Consider the following 24664-nt stretch of genomic DNA (forward strand, 5'->3'; position numbering starts at 1 on the left):
CAAATAATACCCCGTTTTGGAATGGTCCAAGCAGTGGACAGTGACTGTGGAACACATTTCACTGGCCAAGTACTCCAGAGAGTGAGTCAAGCTCTGGGAATAGAATGGAAATTACATACTCCATGGCATCCCCAGAGTTCAGGAAAGTTGAAAGAGCAAACAGAAAACTTAAAATTGCTCTAAAGAAACTGATTTTGGAAACCCATTTACCATGGACTAAGGTCCTTCCCTTGGCCTTACTGAGACTCAGGACAGCACCCAGGCAGGACATTGGGCTGTCTCCTTTTGTGTTGTTATATGGAATGCCTATGTATAAATTTCTAGAAAGGAAAGGAACTCAGTTAATCAAAGACCAGGCTGCAAAAAGTTTTGTTATACAGATACTGTCGCAGTTGTCTTCTCTCCGACAGGAAGCCTTGATACCACAAACTCCTCCCTTGGAATTTCCAGTCCATAAACTCGCACCCGGACAGTGGGTATTGGTGAAGGTGTGGAAAAAGAGTCCCTGAAACCCGCTTGGGAGGGGCCTTATCTAGTATTACTAACCACCGAAAGCTCCATCCGGACAGCTGAGAGAGGGTGGACTCACCACACCAGAGTTAAAAGTGTTCCAGCACCTGAGGAGCCTGAAGAAAAGTGGACTGCCAAATCAAAGGGAGATCTGAAACTAATTTTGCAAAAGAAAAAGCCTCATGTGTAAATTCTGTGACTGCCTGTGTGGATGCTGTTGTTGTTCTCATTGTTATGATTGTGGGGCCATACATAGCCCCTGCCACTATGTCTATGGCAATTGTCAGGGTACACGGGAGGTGGACCTGGCCAGTGTTAAAGTGGATCCTCCTTTTGACCCTGCTGAATGGGGTGAGTGGGAGGAACCAGACCCAGAGAAATCAGAATTGTGAATCATGCATTGTCATCACCAGGCAAGGAGCACAAATCAGTCACACACTTATCTATCACACATTTTATTCATGTATAGGAATAATAACTAGCTGCACAAATAACGGTGCCACATATTCCTATTGTGAAAAAGAAAAGAAATGTTTTAACCCAAAGACCACACCTAGAATGGAATATACGGCAACATTATGGAGGTCACCTGATAACAAACAAATAGTTCAAAATACAACAACCCTAGACATGACAAAAGTGGTTCTTTTAAAGTTTGACATGTGTAAAGCACTTCAAAATTGTGGCTCACTCGAGAAAGAGCGACAATATGGGTCATATCACAAGGTTCTATGCTTAAGTGAAACCCGTTGTTGGGATGAACAGTCTATTACCTCTGCTACTTGGCAGAACCAGTCTCCCAGTGCAAAAGTAACCATACATAGAAAAAGAGGATTGCCAACCTGCCAAAGTGGCAGCTGTAACCCCATGGAACTACGAATTAAGGTTGACACAGAAACAACATTTCCCCACTCTTATTCTATTGGAATGCGGATTTTAAACCCTGGGTTGCAGACCTCAGGGATAGTGACTATGGGGAATACATTTCGTATACATATAACTGCTCAAACCCTGCCTGAAACAGAAGTCAGATATGTTTTTCATTCCTACTATAGGAAAATGAAAAAAGAAATCCCAATCCCAATAGTAGTTAAAAATATGTTTGTACATCTTGCTGAAAAAGTGGCACAAACCTTAGGGGTTCAAAATTGTTATGTATGTGGAGGAACCAATATGGGAAAGCAATGGCCTTGGGAAGCTAAAGAAATAAATTATTCTATAGCCAATGTAACTTGGACTACCAGAATGGAGGGAAAATGGGTATTGTCCACTAATTTAGTGGCAAGACTCTGTTGGTCTAGAGAGGGGGAAACTTTTACAGAAAATGTAGGACACTTAAGATGTGAATCTGCCTATCAGTATAATGAAACTATCCGTAGCACTAAATGGTGGTCAAATGGGCTAAGGCAGCAGATTAATCTCACTGGGACTAAGTTTGAGAAATGGATCTCTCAGTTAGGTACTCAAACCACTTCTCCTTGGGAGGCCCCGAAAAACATGTATTGGTTATGTGGAACTTTTGCTTATGCAAAGTTACCCCCAAAATGGAAAGGGTCCTGTGCATTAGGATATATAAAACCAAGTTTTTTCTTGTTACCCATAGAAACGGGTAACCGTCTGGGTGTTCCAGTATATGGGGATCTCAATTCACGAGTAAAAAGGGCTCTCATAAGTACTGCAAACATTAAGATAGGAGATTGGAAAGATGATGAGTGGCCTCCAAGTCGAATCATCCAATATTATGGACCTGCCACTTGGGCCGAGGATGGTATGTATGGATACAGAACCCCAATATATTTGTTAAACAGGCTCATTCGATTACAAGCTGTAATAGAATTATTAACAAATGACACGGCTATTGCTTTAAACTTAATGGCCAAACAAAACACTCAGATGCGAACAGCAATTTATCAAAATCGCCTAGCATTAGACTATTTGTTGGCCCAAGAAGGAGGAGTATGTGGGAAGTTTAATCTGACCAACTGCTGCATTCAAATTGATGATCAAGGAAAAGCAATTGAGGAAATTACAAATAGAATGGTCAAACTTGCTCATGTCTCAGTGCAAAAATGGACTGGGGCGTTTGAAGAGGGAGGTTGGTTTAGATCCATTTTTGGGGACTGAAAAAAAAAAAAAAAAAAAAAAAAAAACTCTTTGTAATACTTTTGGCTTTGGGGGGATTGTTATTTATTCCTTGCTTGATACCTCTCATACAAAGATTGGTGATATCAAGTGTAAAAGGAATGACTTTGGTAACTACTCCCACCATTAAAAATTGTGACACCACTGATCTGCTGGTAATGTCAGTAAAACCCACCACCCCAGTGGTATTTTCAAATAAAATTGATGAAAAACTGGAGCAAATGATCAGTAAATTCAAAAATTGAAAAACAACATATTTTATTTTAGGATAAAAAGAAAAAGGGAGGACTGAAAGAGTTAAGTGTTAAAAGAAATAAAATAGTTGTAGGTATAGAAAAGTAATACTTTTGCTATATGCATATATTAACTTAGAAAGTTACTTAATCAGCTTCAAGCCTAAAAAATGCTTGAGAAAGAAGGAGAAGGGGGGACTAATAGATAAAGAAGAAGTTGAAGGCCAAGCAGACATCAAGTGCCTGGATACAGATAAAGGGCAAACCATAAGATGAAGAAACTAAGGTCTACCCCCTTCCTGCTTTTGCTAAAGTTATGTGCCAACTTAGCTAATTAACGGGCCCAGTAGTTGGGAGTTGCCTTTCTGGAATAAAAACTCCTGATTAGACAATCCTGTTAAAAGGAGGTCAAAAAGGCCCTAAAAGACGCATGCGTAATAAGGTATTAGAATATTATCGCACACCCTGCATAGAAAATTGGTTCATTAGCATGAACATGGAATGATGTTTGTATAAAAAAACCCATGTATGTAGTAGGCGGTCGGGAAAGGTGTAAACCTTTTAGTACCCAGCCAATGGGGAACGAAGGGAGGGATTCTTTCGGCCGGGATAGGAAATATATACTGTTGAATAATAAAGGAGGGGCGCGCTCCTTTCAGATATTTTTCTGGAGTTGTGCCCAGCTTTGCAAACCTGTTAAAGAAATAAAAAGTACTTTTCTTGTTTTACTCTTTACCCGTATCCGATGTTCTTTTATTAAAACCTTTTTAGTCAAAGGTATTTCTCCCAATGGATCCAGGGGGTTTATGATTGGCCTTTAAATGTGACTAATGAGGCTTCAGTTTAAAAAGGGTGCCAGATGGATACTTTTTTTCCTCATAAATGGCATTCTTGACAGGTCCATTTCACTTTAAGACATACACACAAACCCTGAAATAATTTCAAAACTAATTGAAAATTAGTGTCAACTCTGATAGCTGCACATAAAATGTATGTGTATAGCAACAAAATATATCACGAGAGCCACTTATTAACAATGGAAAATGAATGCACCATTCATTAGGGTGCCAGTCAAAACTGAAAAATGAATTCCAATTATTATCACACTTGTTAATCTGGCCTTTTGGATCACACACAGCAAACACACTCCATGTTTCATAGTCTGGATCCATGTTTTGTGTGTTATTCCTGAACTGTACTCACAACACATCAGGCTTGTGAATGAGTATTGATAGTACATGTTTCAAATTATAGTTCAATAATCTGCTAGTGCAGATTCACAGCACACAGCCTAACAGATCCTCTGTTGCACACATATTAATAGAATTATGTTTTTAAATATAACAGGGCCTTATAACTAATTGAAGAATTAAAATCCTTATGAAACAAGATTACTGCTGAGTTACTTTTTAAATGTCAGTATCTCCTTGACCACTTTAAAGGTTCATTTTGTTAAATACCAAAATAATTTGCAAGATTGCATTCTGAACTAACATATTACAAAACCATATTAGATAAAAGAGCCTTTTTAAAGTTCCCAAAACACAAAATGATGGGACCCTGCCCCACTCAAGGCAAAAGACACTGTAAAGGGACCCCTTTTTTTGTTTAAATTGACCAATGTTCACAGTGCTGCAGCATTTGTCTCAGGATTCATCCTCAGCATACCCTACACCTGGGAAGGATGGAGGGTTGGGAAGAGTTGAGAGTATTAAAAGGTGAGAAATTTGTTGATTTATTTGGTGTTTTAGTACTTATTGGTTAACTTTAACTCTTTCATTTCCCGGCTCCTATTTTCCGCTCTCAGTAAAATCCCTTTGTTACACTGTTATTTTTGGCTGGGTCTTTCTTTGCTGAGGTTTGTGTTGATGTACTTTATCATTTCATGTGTACTGTTTTTAGACTCCTTGCAGGCGATAGTAGCATTAATCATTTCCCCAAGGGACAGCACCCCTTGTGTCCCTGGCACAGGGAGGGGTACCTTGGGTGGAGACACCAGGCATCACAAACAGAACCCAGTCCCCATGCCATGTGAGGATAGGGGAGAAGCCACTTCAAGTAGCAAACACGGGGGAGAATGCTTGAGCTACACCTCACGGGAGGAGCTACACTGGAACTGACACACAACAATAAAATACTTTAAAAGACATGCACTTAAAACTAAATCCCTGATAAAACTGCCTTTTTTAAAGTAACGTCTCCTTGGAGTTTTTCCCCCACAGCTTTACCACTGTATTGCCAACTGCAAGAATTCAAAAAATCTCGAGTCCAGCCCTAAAAAAAAAAATCAAGAGATCAACTTAAGAATCATGAAACTTTAAAAAACCCCCAACATTTTGTGTTATTTTTGTTTGCTTTCTGGTATTGGGGTCTTCATTAGTTCATGTTTCCCATAAACTGTTCTCTATAACCCATGAATGCTAGACAATTTTGGTTTAAAATGAAAGCTGAGGTTCTGACATTCACATGATTCCACAAACTGGGTCTTTAAGAAAAACTCCAAACAAACATTGCAAGGCGCATGATAGAACCACAAGAATTGGGAACATTGCTATCCTGGTTCCTCTGCCTGTTTTACTTTGACAAGTGGGAGCTCAACGGTAGACCAGGTTAAAGAAGAGATCATTCTGCTCATTTAGGCTGATCTTCTGTATAACATAGGCCACAGGACTTTCCTAAATTAATTTCTGTTTTAACTAGAATATCTCTTCTAGAAAAATACCCAAGCTTAATTTAAAAATTGCCAGTGATGAAGAATCCTGTGCTAGAAGCCACTGACATTTTAACCACTGTGCCATCTAGACCTATTCTGAACAGAGTAGGAAAACATAGTGATTACAAAATCAGTAGCTAATCTACATTAGTGTTTCCAGTATTGCTATCTCTAGTGCAGCTACAACAACAGTAACAACAAAGAGGAATTTTAAAATAAAATAGTCTAGTATGGACACAATAGAAGAGGTGTTATCATTACCATCTTATACGACACCTAACAGAAATGTCTGGTTGTTTTCAGAAGCTTCTCATTTTAAAACTAGAGTTGGTCAAAATTATTTGTTCAAAAACACTTTTTTTTAAAAATGGCCTTTTTCCCCCACAATGACAATTTTAATTTCCTTTAAATTTCTTTTTCAATTAAAAACTGAAAATCAATTTATTTCTCCCCTCAACAAACACTATTTTCTCTCCCTTGTTTCCTTTTACCCTCTTCCTTTCCTCCTTGTCCTTATTTTGCCACCAATGGGTGGCAGAGTGAAGAAAAAAAAGGGAAAAATAGAAAAAGAAGTGAGAGAAACAGGAGAGAAAAAGTATAATTTTTCAATCATCATTTTTATCCCCTCCCTCCTTCCCTCACTGATTCAAATAGCACACAACTTAGAAATGTTCAAACCACCACCAAAATATGAAGCAATAAACACAGGCTATGAGCTTCTCAGACCAATGACCTTCTTGATTGGCTGGAAAGCACCTAGAGCATTATGAGTGCATAAGCATAAACACTAAACCATAAACCATAAGCAAAAACTACTATACTAAGTATACTATATACTAAATATATAGTAGTATACTATACTATACTAAGAGGCTGATCCTGAGCTCACTAATATCTTTTGAAAAGCTCCCATTAATTTCATTTTAGTGGAATCAGAACCTTAAAGAGAAAAAATAGCTTTTGTCTTCACAGGCAAGGGATTGTTACTTCTTTCCAGTATCCTCTGCAACATATTGTACAAACACAAAAGAAGCGTGTCCCCCCCCCCTGTGCCAAAGACCTTACACTCATAACAACATTCAGAGAAATCTTGATCCAAGGGTCACTGAAGTGAGTGGGAGATATTCCATTGACTTCAGTGGACTTTAGATCAAGCCCACAGTAAGGAAAGTGGTAACAAACACAGTATTTTCCCATGTTCATTTAAATTTAAACATAAGCAGAGAGGGAAAAAAAAATCCAGGCAAATATTATAGAGTGATAAGAGCAAAAGAGAAAACACATGTTTACAAAATTAGAAGTTACTATTTTACAGACCCAGTCCTGCAAACACTTCCTTCTGCCCATATGAAAGTCATAGCTTCGAAGGGGCCTAAGGGAGTTTGAAATTCAATCGGATTTGGGTGCATAATTGCTTTTGGCTCCTTTGAAAATCTCAGTTAATGGGACCGGGGCTGGAGTAAGTGTGTAGAAAATGGAGCCATAATTTAGACCATTTCTAAGATCAGAGAAAGGAGACAATAAAAGAGTGTCTTGCTGCTTTGGCAATCTCACCCAACCTGGACTAAATGCAGCTGTCTCAGTCATTTCTAAACCTATAGAGAAATGGGCTGGAGTTTCCTGACAACCTACAGCATTCTGATATCAGAGATATACCAGCACCTCTGTACTCCTTTCTATACTGCAATTCCTACTGCTGTACTGGCCAGGGACTGGGCACAACATAGTTCCCAACATGGCTGAAAAATAGTTTGGTCTTGTGTGGCAGACAGGAGTAAATCGTGTTTTAATCATGTCCCAAAGTTGGGCTACAGCACTGGACTTTAGCAAGGATGTAGCTTGTTCAGGGAGCGTTATTCAACTGCAGTTTACCTATACTGCATGATCAAACCGTGTTGCAACACAACATCCCCAAACATGGCAAGAATTACAGTGCAGGTGGGACTCCCAATTTTTCCCTTCTCCAGGGGTTGCATTGTTATTAATCTGACAGTTAGCAGCTTTGCATAAGACTGCATTTTCTTCCATTCCCCCACCCCCAATATACAGAGCCAGCTCCTGGCCCCCTGCTCTGTCCCCTCTGCAAAGCTCCAACAACACAAAGGGATGAAGAGCTGATTACAAACAAGCCAGCTGTGGATTACCGAAGGTTTATAACCATTGTAACTGGTCCCATGCCACCTGTTCCTTGCTCCGAGGTGCAGGGGCCTCAAGGCTGCTCTAACTTGCACTGGGATCCACACCTTCCCCTTGCTGTCCTTAGGATAAGAGCGAGGGATAAAGGGTGGTGGAGCAGGAAGGCACCTATACTTCCCACACAGGTGCACCAAGCACAGTTCAAGAGCACTTGAGGATCTGGCTCAGGCTGTTTAGACACTGGGCAACGCTATACTTTATTTTAGCAATGGGAAATCTGTGTCATCTCTGTGCAGGTTTGTTCACAGAAGTGTTTGCACAAAAAATAAATCATGCCCCCAACCAGTGATAAAACCACTTTCAGAGCATCTCGTTTTTCACAATGCGAGGCCATAAAAGGTTAATTCCAAGAGCTATCAAGAAGCCACACGCCACTGGCTTTTAGGGGCACTGCAAGCTGTTAGAATGAAACTTAATATATAAGTAGTAGCAGCATGTCTGCTGTGTTCTCGGGTTCTGTAGCTTTAAATATTATAAAACAAAATGACTGCAGTCTAAAAAGCTGCGTGCTTCCAACCTGTTCTCATGCTTTGGAGCACCCATCCATTCCTTAGGAAGCAATCATTTTTGAAGTCACTTCCATAAACGTTCAACTGGAAAATGGTTTGCAACTAATTTAGGTGCAATGCAGCATCCTGCTACTTTAAACAGAACATTTTTGGGGAGGGGCACATACATTAAAAGCATTTTCTTACTTACCCTCTGTCTTATTTTTGCTCAGCTGGAAACCAAACTTGCAAAACAACCCAGGGTATCAAACTTCAAAGAAATATCCATGTTACAAAAAGCAAAATTAATCAGCAGTTTTTAGGAGATTGCAGAATATACTAGCAAGCAGGCAGCTCTGGGTTTTTGGTTTTTAATAGCAAAAGGCTAATGCTTAAGAGAACATTTTAAAGTCCACATCTTACAGCTGTATTTTTTTTCCCAAAAGGCTTAAAATCAACATCTTGCAGCAAAGGAGATAATCAGAGGAGGAGCAAAAGCAATATTTCAACTTAGATCCTTGCAACAGTAATTGAACATTAGTGATAGCAAGTAATTTATGAAGTACATTTTCACACAGTGGATGAAACAGACCGCAGAACCTGCATGTTTCATTAAATATTGAAGCAACATTACTATACAATATTATATATAGTCTCTCAATATACTCACTGTACAGCAAGGCATGAGTGTTGTGTTGGTCTCAGAACAATTCCTTTAGAGCCTTAGGCAGAGTAACCTTCTTTTCATTCTAATCTCAGGCAATCCAGTGCTAGTGGAAAGTGACCAGACCAGATCTGATTCATCAGCCAATAAAATTGCCTAAAGTTGCCATTCCACAGGAGACCATTCCTCCTAACTGCTTTGACTGTGGACTCAGCCATCAGCCAGTGGAGAAGAAAATCAGCATCAAAGTGCAGAAAAACACTGTGCTTGGTGCAAAGGTGATACTCTTCAAAAATCCAGCCCCTCTCTAACAGTGCTGCTGTGCACAATGTCCTGCCTGGAAAACAACTTGTATTTGACGTGTCTGGTTAAAATAGATGGAGAGCAACTCTGAACAGACAGGGATAAAGGAATCAATAAGTCGAGCAGGTGCTTCATGAGCTGAGCATGAAAAGGCAATACAAAGGCACTGCATCCTTGCCAGTGTCACTGTTTGACACAGAAGAGGTATATCAGTCGTAGCTCTGGGGGGAGAAGGGGGAAATTACAATGAACAGTACCCTAGATTATTTTTGGGGGGAGGGTAGGAGACTGTTTGGGGTGGGCATTATCTGTGTATCAACGAAACATCAGCTTTGTTCTAACTTTACCAATCCACCATTCTTGTATTTTTCTGATGGTTTACCTTGCCTCATGCTCTCTCTGACAGTCCAGAGACAAGAGGTTGGTTGACAGTAGCTGAAGTGCTTGGAGCATATTGCTTCTGCACACTACTGGGTGAGTGGGCCCCTGACAGACTGTTTTGGCAAGCCGTGTACCCCCTTGTGGAAGTGAGCACTCACTGCACTCACGGTAAGAAAGGAGCCTCAGCCCCAAGAGCTCTCAGGTAGCTCTCATAGCACCAAGGAAGTGGGGAAAGGAGAAGGAGTGAATCTGCACAGGCAATGAATTCCCAGAAATTTTCTTCCTTGGGAATTGCCTCCACAGATCCCCACCCTATCAAATTAATGAGCAACAGAAACTCTGAAGAGGAGGGCTGGGGGAGTACTCATTGAATAAGGATTGGAAAGGTGGTCTCCTGAAGCACAATGGGTGTGGTTCTGCAGTGCCTCCAATTTAGGCGAGTGGCTAACTGCCAGAGTATGGTCTTCAAGGTCTTCTGGAAGAAGTCCCATATTCCCTGCATTCTCTGGATGTAAATTCTTTGGCAGTGTCACCATGTCACAAGCGGTAGAAAGTTTTGTGAAATTGGCATTCAGGCTTGGCTTAAATATCTTGTGAAGCCTGCGGCCTTATCTTCACTAAGGAAAAAGACATGTTCTTACCTTGTGTTAGCTAATACAAGGTAACGTTCTAGTGAAGACAAGCTAGGCCGTAGTTTTCATATATATACATTATCAGGTCAAGAGAAACCCTAGGTTTTGTCTTCATTGCCCCCCCCCCCCCCAAAAAAAAAAAAAAAAAAAAAAAAAGGTGCATTTTGACATTGAGATAGCAAACTAGAGTTAGCTACCTTACAGTATCTTGGAGATGAGGGTCTGTAGTTTAACCTTGACATAGCTAGCCAAGGGAGATGTCAGATGGGCAAAGGTGGAGGTGGGGAGGGCTGGGAGTATAGTGTTGACCTCAGCTAGCTACCTAAAGGTAAAAACTGCCTGTACCTTATCTCCATTAGGATTTTACAGCAAAATAACTAACTTGCGATAGCTATCTCACTTTAAAAATATAACCTTTCTGGAGGTGAAGCCGTAACGCTAGGCTTCTCCCCAACATTTATCTTAACCTGCTATTATGTGTGTAAGCTACCAACTACCTTATCTTCACAAAGCTGTTACCACATGTTAACTAACATTTTCCTAGTGTGGAAAGCTGAGAAAGCTTAGACTTTGCAAAGAGAGGTTCAACACATTTTAAAATAGAGATTTTTACAAGGAAGTATTTTGTGACAGAATAAGGATTATAGCACAACAAGGTCAACAAGACTTTTGTTAGCAATAGCTGTTCTGTCCTTTCATATAGCAGTACCTTTAATCTTCTGTTTTGATTCTTTGCATAATTTTTTTCTTGTTCAAGTGAAACCTTTATTCCCTTAAAGGGCTACTACTGGGCCTCAGCTGGCGAACAAGAACCAGAGTTCAGTTCTTTTGCAACCCAGGCTGCAATACAGTGCTTAGGAAGCCAGAGGAAGAAAGGTGATAAAAAAAGATACAGCTCTTGGTGAAATGAGGTAATAGCCATCTTATTTTTAGACTCATGCAAACTGAATCCAGGTGCCTAGGATTGATAATCTGAACCCAAAGGGTGCAAATTAAGGTGCTAAGCACTAGGGGTCAGATCCCCAGTTTATGTAAATTAGCATAGCCCCATTGAAGTCGATGCTGATTTGCACCAGCTGAGACTCTGTCCCTGTGTCATCATTTGGAAAACATGGGAGTTGATATTTTTAATGTACATGGTGTTCACTACCGGGACTTTGCAAGTAACTTTGTCAGCCTGAGGGAGCTTATAAAATGGGAGGTACCCCAAGTTGTGTGTGTGCTGAGTGAACAGGCCTCATGCACAATGCATTAGAAAAACAGTACTACACAATGATGTCTCCACTGCAATTAGGAGCAGGACAGATGCTTGCTAGAGGTAGTTGCTTTAAATGGAGCATGGGATGCATAGAAGGCCAAGTATCTTAATAAGCCCATGTAGCTTTGGGAAAGAGTAGGGGAAAAGACTGTCCCCGGGTTACTTGTTTGGGGCATAGGTCTCTGCACAGGGGAGAGTGTCACTCTGTGTGCTGAAAATGTCTCTTGCTGGGTTCTTGTGAACACCCATGGATCCAACTGCCTTATAGAGAAGGCAGCAGGGCTCTAGCTGTTTCATCTCCTCCCTTGCAGCATGGAGTGTTGCTATCTTTACCTCTTCTGTCAGTTGCTGCTTCCCTCCTACTCCGTCATAGTCAGCAGCGGGTCCTACTCCCTCCCTCTTCTTCCTGACCCCTCATGAGACCTTGGGTCCCCGACCCTTCCCATCACGCTTTCCCCAGTGAGTGACCCTTAGCTCCCACCCTTCCTTCTAAAGGAGGATAGTGAAGAGGCTGCTGTCCAGTGTTCTGATATGTAGGTGCATATTTATTTCAACTTTCGTTACTATTGACCTCTCAGAATGTTCAAACTAACAGAATTTTTAAAGTTTAGAGACAGATCCTCAGCTGCTTAGCTCCACTAAGTCAATGGAGCCACACCCCTTCATACCAGCTTTACTGTCTATCCTGGCTGTTTCCTCTTTTGCATTTCTTTGTTATCATCTGTACTGACTGTTTCCTCTTTGGCATTTACCTCAGCCTGGACAATGAAATTTAGATTAGCGGGTTTCATTTACAGTTGGCTTTGCTTCAGAATTCTTAGTGCATGAGCACCGTGCCTTTGGCTTGTAAACACTGCAGGGACATGGTGAACTGTGTCTTTAAGAGAGCTAATCATGGTCTACAGTGCATGGCTCTAAGAGTGATCACACAGCTGGTCAGTAACCAAGCCAGGATTAAAGTCCAGGTCTTCTGACTCCCAGTCCAGAGCCCTCGCCCTTTTGGTCATGCTGCCTCTCGCTCTCCTGTCTTGTTTTTGGAGATGTGTCTCAGAATTCTTGTCTCCTTTTTACTCCCTCGGGACCTCTCAAAAGCTTCATGGTGCAGTGAACTTCTCTGCAGTCAGAAGGTATGTCCATGGCTCCTTCTCAGGACCCTTCACTTGTCCCTGCCAGGAGAACTCATTACAAGACACAGGAAGGATCATTACAAACATTGCTTCTCTTCGGGCCAAGATATTCCAGAGCAGTCCCACTGTTTCAAAAACAGACTTTCTTAAGCTGAAGACAGACAGGTAATACACTTTGTAATGGGCCTGACCTTGCGAAGGACTGTCAGTGCTCACTGACTTCAGTGGGAACTGTGTTTATATAGGGCCTCAGGATTTGGCCCTAAAACATGCAGAGGAATTCAGTTAGATTGAGCTGGCATCCTACACTAATGATAGACATCATTTGTTCAGCTTTTTCCCAAAATAGAATTGCACACTGTACTAGAAACAGGAAATGTGTGTGGATTTTCTCGTACTCATAGAACAGTGGCCAAAAATGCACTGAGAGCTTCTAATAAAAGCTATTTGGTTAACTCCCCCATTCACCAACCACCACTTAAAGCTGTAGATTCTAAAGGCAGTGGCTGATAGTGTATTCTGATCTTTCTACACTTAGTCAAGGTGTCTTTGGTTCTAATTAATTAGGAACAGAGCAGACAATTTAGCAATTTACCTTTTCTCAGTTATGTTTGTGTCCCCCATTTATTTTTAAACTGGCAAAGCCTGTGCACATCAAGGCAACAGAAGAGGGAAAGAGAAAATTCTGACTAAATTAGAAAGCTGACAGGGCATTTTATTATCACTATTGTGCTAGGGGCTTTTCAATTTTGGGTGTTGGAAATCATAACGCTGCTGATCATGCAAATTAGTGCTTCCTTGTAACGGTTTCAAGAAAAAAAGCTTTATAAACACTTTCTACTTCACTTGCAGTGGTAACAGATCTATTGATTTTTTTTCTATCAATCATCTAAGGTATTTTTGGCCTCCCCAGTTTCTTTTTATGGCCCAATGACTGTTCCACAGTGCATAAATACTTAAATAGTCTTTGGGCCAAAGAGAGAGAAAGAGAAAGACACATACACACGCAGTAAGAATGATTCTGTAGGCTGGTGGTTAAAGCACGCACCTGGAAGTTAGGAGACCCACCGTCCAGTCCCAAAGCTGCAACTACTCTTTCATGACTGAGCCACAGTGGAAAGATTCAACAGGAGAGATTATGAGAGCCACAGATTAGAATGTCCCATAGCTCAGGGGGGTAGAGCGCGCTCCTGAGAGATTAACAACCCCTCTATTCAAATCCTTTCTCCACCTCAGGCAGAAGGAGGAATTTAATCTCTATCTCCCACATCCCTGCTGAGTTCTCTAAACCCTGGGCTAAAAATTATGAGGTGGGCACCATCACCACCTCTTCCTCCAGACAGATTTTGAATGGACTTGATCTAGTCAGTGGCCTCTAAGCACATCTACTAGATTGGGCCCTGCACACAAGATAGGTGAGCAAATGCCTATCTTCCCCTAGTTCCTGGATTGAATTGGGGATTAGGAGGCAAAGAGATCTGGATGCCTTTAGCAAGGCAGCAGCATGCGGATCCAAAGACAGAAACATAGGTGCTTAGGGAACTTTTACCCTGAAAATTTAGCTGATGAATGAGTTTAGGCACCTACAGTATTTGGTGGGTGTTTTGTGGATTGCAGTGGAGCCTGAAACTGGGACTTAGGTGCCTAAATTTGGGGTTTAGGTGCCTGAATACCTTTGTCAATCAGGTCAAAGAGACTAAGGGCCAAGTCCCCAAAAGCATTTAGGCTCCTCATTCCCATTTAAATCAACATGAGTTAGATACCTAAATATCTTTGAGGACATGGGCCCAAGTGTCACATAAGTCTGTGACAGTTCAGAAAATTGAACCCAGGTCTTCCAAAATGACACAGTAACCACTGGACCACACTTCTTCTGTGTATTTAAGAGGAGGGTTTGTTTTTTTAAATCTAAATTTAGCATCTCGATTACACACAGTGAATATGAAACAAGCCATTGTGTGCATAAAATAGCTGTGCAATATATATTTCAGAGACGCAGTCACCCATTTGCATACATTTTATGCTCAGTTTAAGCACATTTTTTTAAAAACATAATCCTCAATGTCTAAAAATCAGGAGCCATCTGCACAAAAAAGAATAGCAGCATTTTACCTTCACTTCTCACTGGGGTAAATGACTACACAAGATGTAGGGGAACAAAGAATTAGGCCATATGGATTTATCCTCTCTAGCAATTGATCATCGGATTCCATACACAAAGAACCCAGCTTTTCCCGGTGAGGCACAGGGAAGTGGAAGAGGGAGGTAACATGTTTGATACTGTAGCAAATATTGCTTGTAGCATAGCAGGAATTTCTGAAGTGGAAATTGGATGCATCACATACTATCTAATGTGCATTGAGCCTGACATGCCAGCAGATGCTGGCTAATTTAGGCACCATTCTGTGACAGCATAATAACAGTCCCATGTTGCCTCTGTTTCTAATAAATTGATGCACTGGAATTCAACCTGAAGTAATTTTGAGGGGATCAAAATTTCAGCCCAGGGACATTATCATTATTAATATAAAAACTGGTACAAACAGATCTACCAAAATGGACTTTTTGTTTGTTTGTTTTTGTTTTAAATATCATTCAGATGCTGCAGCATAAGGACCAGGCCCTCTGACTGGCGGCTGTAGAACCATCCATAAGAGAGGCAACAGCTTAAAATATATAAATAATTTACATTGCATCTTCAGCTATTGTTTGGAAGGAGAGTGCATTTTATATATAACGTCAGACTAGCCTAGTATGAGTCACCATGGTCCCTTGTTTAAAAACCTCTTGGTTTTCATTTTATTTTAAATTGTTATAACATCAATTTTAACATTAAGTACTTGCAAGCAAAACAACAGCATAGGTTTCTGAATGAGGAAAGCAGGTATTAGAAGAACTATGGGGAGGAGGAGGGGGAATGATCTGGTGGAAAAAGCATGGGTCCGGGACACAGGAACTGGGTTCAATTCCCAGCTCATTCGTACATATCCTTTCTACCCAAATAATCAGATACATGGGGAAGAAGGCCATATAAATAAATGAAAAATATCAGCAAGCACATGTTCTGGAATAAATATTGTGTCACATCCCACTTTATGCATATTAAAATGAACTTTATCTATGCTGACTTTGCTGCTTTTGGATTAAATTGATCATACATTATTAATATTCCTCTTCCTCAGGAGTTTTATTATTCATGAATTCCTCCCCCCACCCACCCCCTTCTCTTTCCACTTGCTTGAGTCTCAGAATCTTTACCATCATCACGCTCTATTATGCTAAATCTCAGCCCTACCCAGCTTCACATCTGTAGCTGAATATTACCTCTTACCCACCAACCTCTCATTTACAGAGAGCAAAAATGGAGCTCAGAGAAGACCAGACCATGGGCAAGAAGGATGAACAATGTGAAGAGCTGAAGGCAAAAGGTATCGGAAAGCAAAAAAAACCCCAAAACACACACAGTTATAAAGCCATGTTATTGTTACTGAAATAAGAGCTTCCTATTTTTAACAAAAATAAAATCCCAGGGCATGCTATTCCTCTCACTTACATTGGTGTCAGTTCCACCAACCTCAGTAAAGTTGTCCCTGATTTACCATGTAAATGAGATCAGCATCAGGTCCCAAATCTGTACATTGCTAAGCTTTAGAAAAGGCTGTTAAATCTTATGACCAGCTTACTAACTTGACACAATAGTGATGGATGTGATTTAAGTACCTGGTTATGAAAAGATAGAGTACACATTGAGAGTGCTCCTATAGGAGAATGGTTAGCTTTTAAAAAAATATAAATATTCTATTGATCCTTGAATCCCCTTATCACCATAACCAGGCAGGCATTGTGCTCTGCAAAAGAACAATTTAACCCACCTCAGCTGCTCTCACGATCCAGGCAACTATAAACTGGTTAGCCTGACCTCAACAGAATGCAAGGCTTTAGAACAAATTTTGAAAGAAAGAATTATTAAAAGACACACAGTTACCTGGAAAATGAGATGAAACAAAACATGGATTTACCAAAGATAAATCATGCCAGACAAACTTGATATCTATCTCTGATAAGATACTTGATTTTTTAAACACGGGAAATGTGGTAGATTTAATCTGTCTGGACATCAGGAAAGCATATGATACAGCATCACATGGGAAGCTACTAGTTAAAATAGGGATTAGTATAAGAATTATAAGGTAGATAAGGAACTGGCTACAGGGGAGACAACAATGGGTTTGCATAAAAAGAGAATTATTGGGCTGGAGGGAAGTTACTAGTGGTGTTGCTCAAAGATCAATCTTGACACCAATCTTATTTAATATTTTCATTAATGACCTTGGCACAAAAAAGTAGGAGTATGCTAATGAAATTTGCTGATGACACGAAGTTGGGAGGCATCGTCAACACAGAGGAGGACTGGAATGTTATACAGGATGAATGATAGAGGAGAAAGACCTGGGTGTGTTAATTGAGTGCAGGATGACTCTATGCCACCAAGATGATGTGGCCGTGAAAAAGGCAAATGTGATCCTTGTATATATCAGGTGAGAAATTTCCAGTGGAAATAAGTATTAATGCCATTGTACAAAGGAAGACCTCATTTGGCATATTCTGTACAACTCTGGTCACCCAAGTTCAAGAAAGATGAATTCGGACTAGAACAGGAGTAGAGAAGGGCTACGAGGATGATCAGGGGAATGGAGAGCCTATATTACAAGAGGAGACTATAAGAGCTTGGCTTGCTTACCCTAGCAATTTGAAGACAAAAAGGGGATATTATCCCTCTCTATGAATACATCAGGTGGGTAAACACCAGGGCAGAACAAGAGATATTTATGCTAATGGACAATGTGGGCACAAAAACAAATGGGTAAAAACTGGCCCTGAGTAAATTTAGGATGGAAATTAAAAAGGTTCTAACCATCAGAAGTGTGAGATTCTGGAACAGCCTCCCAATAAGAGTCGGAGAGGTAAATGACCTCACTAGTTTTAAAATGGAACTTGATAAGTTTTTTAATAGTATTATATGATGGGGTTGCCTGTGAGAGCTGGGAACGGGACTTGATGACTCTGACTTAGGATGTTCCTTCTTGTCCTAGGACTCTAGTTCATCCTTTGGTGATTTTCATCACCTGATCCCTTGAAAAGCTGCCTTACTGTGTCTCTATTTCATGGACACTGGGAATAGTACTCACAGTTTTGTTTTTTTCCATGTTAAATTGCCCATTTTGCTGGCTCTGTTAGCTCAGGGAGCTGTTACTGCTTTTTACTGTGGCTTCTTATTTCTTTCAACCTGATGCTGTGGGAAATGTCTGATGAATTAAGACCCACCACTGCTTTGATCAGGTGTGCTCCTGATACCCTCTCCAAGGTTTGCAGATGCCAAGTTTTTTTTATTATTATTGTCAAATTACTGACTATTCACTTGGTCTCTTTTCTGCCACTAGGTCAATGAATGCATCTCCATTATTTATTAATCCTTTCAAAATTTGGTACATGTTCAAGTGGTTTACTGGGGGGTACTTGGAGCATTCATTTGTGACAGTGTCTTTTGATTCTTCAAACATCTCAGACCAAACACAAATGTTTCCTTGGCAGCCTCTGTGGTACCTGTATACAGAAGTGCTCCCTACCACAGGCAGGGACAACAATATTGCCACTGTGTTTTGAGGCTCTCTATATACAAGATTTATTATATACAACACAACATTCTTCCCCGGACTCTGTGGTTAATATCCAGCTGGTTTGTCAACATTAGATTCAGCAGTAGTTGTAACTTGTTGGGAATGGAGCATCTTAATGACTGTTCCAAACAGTCAGTCAGAGAAATCTTGGCTCTGTGTGGTTGCTGCTAATATTTACCATGAGGGCATGTTACGTCTAATATTTGGTGGCTGCACATTAGCCAAAAAATGAGACTAGCACAAACAATGAGATTTATTTTAAAAATAGATTAAATAATTTTCAAGCTGTCTTCTAACTTTTGAACTTCTCCAATGTGCGTGAGACAATTAGTGGTGCCATTTTATAGTAAGAAATTATTTTGGCCACTGTACTCCTACATTTCAAGATGTACTCTGTCTCAAAGGCTACAAAGGTTCAACTGGTGAAAAACTTTATTTCTTCCATAGCGACCTCTGGATGTGAATCAGGGAAAATTAATGCTACTGCTAAGAAAAAACCTGAAGACTTTGAGATATGGTAGTGGCAAGACTCTTGCACATCTGTGCTATAGAAAAGACACATGCTTATGTTAGAAATAGTATTAGAGAGCACCCCCTGCTGTTGGAAATCAGCAGGTGCAAGTTTATGTACTTTCGTCAGGCATAGAGATGGAAATGCTCTTGATAACTTGACAAAGCCATCATGGAAGGAATGGTGGCCGGCAACTGTAGTAGGGGCAACCAGCAAGGAGATGGATAGACGTTGCACGGCCGTTCACTGAGAAGTCAGATGCTGAAGGCTTGCAGCTAGTGATAGAGCTAGAAGTCTTCCTAAAATTCTGCTATGGTGTCACCAATATTCAGACATGAATAAATGGATTTGACTTACTTACTCTTACATCAATCAACTGTGCACCCCCAACCATTTAAGTTTGTGCTTCCTAGTCCTCACATCCACCCCAGCTGCATATCTACTCTACCCAACCAGTCACACACAATTTTATTTACTCCTCCAGCCCCCACGCCCACCCCTTGTCCTAGTGTACTTCTGCTCCTCCTGCAGCAATTGTGGTTCTTCACCCCTTCCCAGCACTTGGGGGGAGGGGGGGAAAGCAGCTCCTTGTGGGTTCCCCTCTCTCCCTTCTTCCCTCCATGTGGTGTTGCAGCATGAGAGAGGACCCAACCCACATTTCACATGGGGCGGGGAGTAGATGTGCTTTCAGCTGCTGGGTTCTTTTCCTCATGATAATGGCTTCTCCATCTCCACTGTCCCATATCCAAGAACCCCTCTATGCTCTTCAGGGGAGTAGGAGAGCACTCTGCCTACCTTCTGCAACAGCTGGTCTTTCCCAGGTGATTGGCTGGTCTTTCCCAGGAGAAAGGGAAGTGGGTAAGAAAGTGAACTGGGGAGGTTTTCCCTTGGACATTCTCAACTCAGCTTCCTTTCTTCCCTTGCATAACAGCTTGGGGGAGGGATTATTAATCAGCTGCTTGGCAGACAGAAAAGAGAAGAAACCTATGAATAGGCACTATTCCAATCCCAGGTCATAGGCCTGGGGAGAACACCAGGCTGGGAGTCCTCTAGTTTTTGCTTTTATTAATTGGCTTCCTTTTCAGGTTATAGGCCCTGATCCAGCAAAGCATGTAAGCATGTGTATAATTTAAAGCAACTGAGTAGTCCCAGTGACCACAGTGAGATTACATGTGTGTTTTAGTTTCACACGTGCTTTGCTGGACCCCATAAAAATAATTCTTTGAAGAACACCCTTGGTTCTTACCTCTGCATTTCTGCTGAGTCAACTCTCCCTGCCCACATGACGTCACATTAAAAATAAACTAGTAAGAGCAATAAATGATCAGATTCTGTAATTTCTTTTAGAAGAGTACTAATGTAGATATTTTTGTTTACATTTGGAAGTTTCTTTTGACCCACTTATTATTAAAGCTCCTGTTGCCAAATAGGTTGATGTCAGCTGGGGCTATTTCTGAACAATAACGTCTGCTAGCTTTTAATAATACCAATGTGCTGATTCATGAATGGGTTATTAGAATATTGTCACCACAGCTCATTTATTGGCCCAGCTTCTTTACTTGTATTGTATCCAAACTTTAATTAGTACCGAATTCTATTGTCAGATCACTATCAGATACATCAAGGGTAAAAGTTTAACAATTAAGGTTCCCCCTTGCAGCCTCCTAAGATAGCAGCACATAACTTAGATGATCTCTTAATTTCCCACGTGCAAAATAGAGCTCTTTGTTCTTCAACCACACATCTTTCATCTGCTGAAAAAAGGCAGTTCCAGCTGGGGGTTGTGGCTTCCATCTTATAAAATAAATTCTCCCCACAAACATTAGCACTCTGTGTGCCCATAACAATATTCAGCTATCTGTAGCCCCTTGATCACCACAGCTGGAGCAAACTCAGCAGCTATGAATTTTCTCCCATTGCGTCCTCCTCCTCAGCTTTTCTACTACAGCAGCTGTAGGAGAGAAAGGCATAAGAATGAGGATGAGAAGAAAAATCCTGGCTGATTCAGGGGAAGAAGGGAAGGAGCCCATGTGGTAGCCTTTTATATTTGGACTGTGATAGTTTTGGTAAGAGATATTACAGTGTTGCGTGAACTGTACAGGTTTGATCCAAAACCAGTAGAAGTCAGTAGTTTTTCCATTGGCTTCAATGGGCTTTGGATCAGGCCCTGAATGATAGATTAATTAGTTAGCGATTATACCATACAAAATGTCTAAAGAACGCAGACTTAAAATAGTTATATAATTGGGAATATGGCTGTACAATTTATGAATCCTGCATGAGTTTATGGATCGTGTGCGTCTGTCAGGTTACAAACTCCATTTTGAACGTGCAGCCTTTTGCATTCTCGATGGTCTATTTGCCTCAATGTTGGATTGAAAAATTCCAAAGGCTGGTGGCAAAAGAATATAATAGAGGATAATTTATTCTTAAATTCCCAGCTGCTGGAAATCTATTGATTTTAGACTAAAGACTGGTTCCTGCCTAGAGGAACTGGTACAGTGGGGGGAGGAAGGTCACCTAGCCAATGAAATCACTTGGCAGGAGTCTGTGCTCATATGGGAAACAAGCAAGGAAGGCACCTGAAACAGGGGGCCAGAGGTACGGAAAGAACTTGAGCTGTTCTGCTCAGAGGGTTCTCTCTCTCTAGTCCACAAGGTAGAAGCAACCCAGCATCTAATGCCTCATGAGGCAGAGGACATCCTACCTGCTGGGACCCAAATGGCTCCTCAAGGACTCAGGAGAGAAGGTGAGCTAGAAAGTGAGGGGCATTGCAGTTTCACATGGTTATTGTTTTGTATGATCTGTGCTTTACATGATTACATATAAAAACAGCATAAAGGTGTTAGACTGAGCAAAGTATGTGCGTGTATATGCTTCACAGCTATCACACACTCCTGAGAGAGTTAAACTGTAAACCAGAAACTTCACAACTTTGGGGTGGAATTCTTGGTGAAGAGTGTGTTTAAGTATTGTGGAGATCATAGTTGGTTGTGGGGGCCTAGACCAGATGGGCTACGGAGCTCCATTTCTGAGAAGGGGTAGCAAACGGAGAATCGTTTGTCCAGGGAGGGAATATACCAGGGAATGTACCAGGGAGGGCCAGAGAAGAACCACTGCTGCAGCTTATGAAGCTCTAGAAGCTTAAAACACCCCAGGGGATCCGGAGCACAGAGCCTTGGATTCCCCTCACAGCAGTTCTAAGAACTGCTCATTAGGATCTGTGACCCATGTACGTAATACTACCTAGCTCATTATAAAGCAATTGTCATGCATGCATCTCAAAGCACTTGAACAAGGAGGTAAGTCTAATTGTCCCCATTTCACAGATAGAAAATGAGGCAGAGAGAGATGAAATGATTTGCCCAAGGTCACCCAGTGGGCCTGTGGCAGGGATGAAAATGGAACCCAGGTCTCCTGAGTCCCCATCCAATGCAATACACTGCCTATCCCTACATTGCATGTTGATAATTACACATTGATGACTGATGGTTATGAAGGGGTTAAAGCACACTTTGTTGTAGACATATATTATTCTTATCTGTTGATTTACTTGAGCTTTTTTAAAAATATATATATATATATATATATATATATATATATATACACATACACAGTGGTCAGACTCATTCAAGCTTCCTCCCTGCTGGACACACACCAGACTGTGGTGCTTGGATCCAAGTTCTTGACAGGGCATTTCTGAGCTCCTCTGCATCTCTGCTGGCTTCAGCCATGTCTCTGGCCTCTTGGGCACAGACCATCTGGTACCACTTTCAGGAAATGGGAGCCTGTGGTGCAACTGCTCTCATCCCCAGCAGCAGTGCTGACTCCTCAAGACACTCCAGTTATTCAAGCACATGCTCTCCAGAGCTCCATGCTTGTGGATGCTCTGGTGTGTAGCTTAACCCCTCAGGGACACAGGATAGTAGACTCATAATAGGTGAAGCAAGAACACAGACTTTGCAGAAGGAATTGTAACCAATCACAATTTACTCAGACAGCACATGAGATACGCAGCTTTATGAAATAACAAAACCTGCATGCAAACCCTGCTTCAGTTTCCTCACCATTTCTAAGAGTCCATTGGGAATTGGTCAGTGTCTACTCAGACAATCTAAGATTCTCCTGAAGACCCTGCTCTACTCCATCCTACCTTCTGGTTCTGGCCAATGAGAGAAAGCAACTCAGAGCAGACCCTGTCCTTTCATAATTTCCAGTTCCCTCTGTCAGGTGACCTCCATGGTCAAACAAACCCCCATCAGGTGCTCAAAGTCCACAGTCTTGTGATCCATTGCTCCATTACCAGCCCAGCTAAGAGAGTGGTTTTCCCTGAACAGCAGCCAGCCCTTCGTCCAAGAGTGCAGCCAGCCATTTGAATGAAAGGTCATTAAGGTTTAACAATCCTCCATCATTAGCCCTTTGATAGCCACATGCATTGCTCTTGACACGTTCTGTATGCTTCAGCTTATTACGGAGATTACAGAGCCCAGGAGAAAGCACAGAACAGTTTCCTAATCAAACTGGCCTTTACAAAAGGCACCATGTAAAGTATTCTGACTCTTATTAATCACAGGCACCTTATTGTCCTTTCTGTCCTCCCCTCTGCTGTGCAGTCACACCTCACTGGACACTGACTGGACTCCGAGTCCTGTCACCAGCCATCTTGTTCTGTGAGGACTTTGTGAGATGCTGTGTGAACGTTAGTTCACAAGTGGAGTCATCTCTTGTCCTTCTCAAAACTGATAAGGTGTCAAGAGTTGGTGCACTAGCCAGTCCTCAAGGGAAGGAACCAGAACAAATGAGTTTGAACTGAGGGAGCACATGACATTTCACAGCTAAACTAAGAAACATGGTTCTTGTACCCCAGCTTCCAGAGTAATGAAAGAGTCTAGCTCTTTGTTCTAAGTGTGGGGATGCGGGCTCAAACTCACCCAGCTCGCATGCTTTCCTAACTACTGGTTTTACATTGCAGGGGAAGCAGGTGTCTGTTGCCAATCGGTCAACATTCCCTCATGGAACGCCTGTGTTCCCAAGCCTAATTGCTGTCAGTAGCTGAAGGGCTTCTAGCTACATAGGCACAGCATTTTAACTCCTCGCTTTGCGGTCACTCGTGATTCATCCAGCTTGAACACAGAACTATTCACTTGTAGTGGCACACTTTGGGAGAAGCAGACTGTGTCACCACGTGCCTACACAATACAGCCAATATTAGTCACATTAACCTTAGAAAACATTAAGATTTATGCTAGATGGAGCAAGGAGGTAAACTCCTCAACACGTTAACACACTTACCTAAATCTCCAGTGATTTAGGGCCCAATCCAAAGCCAAAGAAAGTCCTCTTACTGACTTTGATGGGCTTTGGAGCAGGGCCTTAGATTGTTTTATCATAAAAAGAACCACCTATAACCAACCACACTCTCAAAAGACTTATTTACCCAGGCTTCTCACTACATTTATTAACAAACCTCTCCCAGGCTGCCTATGCTCACTCCTGACAGCCAGCTATTCAGTCATAGTACAGGACAGGCAAATGCTCTTGTGATCAGGGAAAACTCACTTTGTTATGTGTAAAAGCTCTTGTCTTTCCCTCAAGGGAATTTAAAACTCAGCTATTAGCCCCTGCTACTCTATGCAAGTGATTTGCTGATGGAGCAATCATCAGTTTTAAATATAGTGCATTTCCACAGATGAGCTGATACTAGTTTGTGGTGCTATACTTGCCCCTGCATCTCACTTCCAATATCTGTTTCTATACTCTCAGTTTCCTGTATTTAAAATGTTTTCCTCTCCCCTACTTGAGTGAAACACACAGAGGGGAAACCAGAG

General features: G+C 41.4%; 1 protein-coding gene across 1 annotated transcript; it reads left to right on the forward strand.

Annotated features, from left to right (window-relative positions):
* The first annotated feature begins 568 nt into the window (after positions 1-568).
* On the forward strand, positions 569-3070 carry LOC137148102 (endogenous retrovirus group 3 member 1 Env polyprotein-like). Its single transcript, XM_067540633.1, has one exon. The coding sequence runs from the start codon at positions 745-747 to the stop codon at positions 2632-2634; it is 1890 nt and encodes a 629-aa protein (XP_067396734.1). The 5' UTR covers positions 569-744; the 3' UTR covers positions 2635-3070.
* Positions 3071-24664: the final 21594 nt, after the last annotated feature.

The sequence above is a fragment of the Emydura macquarii genome, unplaced genomic scaffold, assembly GCF_026122565.2.
Source record: "Emydura macquarii macquarii isolate MOO-44397 ecotype Brisbane River unplaced genomic scaffold, CSIRO-AGI_Emac_v2 contig_587, whole genome shotgun sequence".
Lineage (NCBI taxonomy): Eukaryota > Metazoa > Chordata > Testudines > Chelidae > Emydura > Emydura macquarii.

What these genes read in the sequence shown, in the direction of transcription:
- LOC137148102 (XM_067540633.1), top strand. Translation starts at nt 745, where the DNA reads ATGATTGTGGGGCCATACATAGCCCCTGCCACTATGTCTATGGCAATT.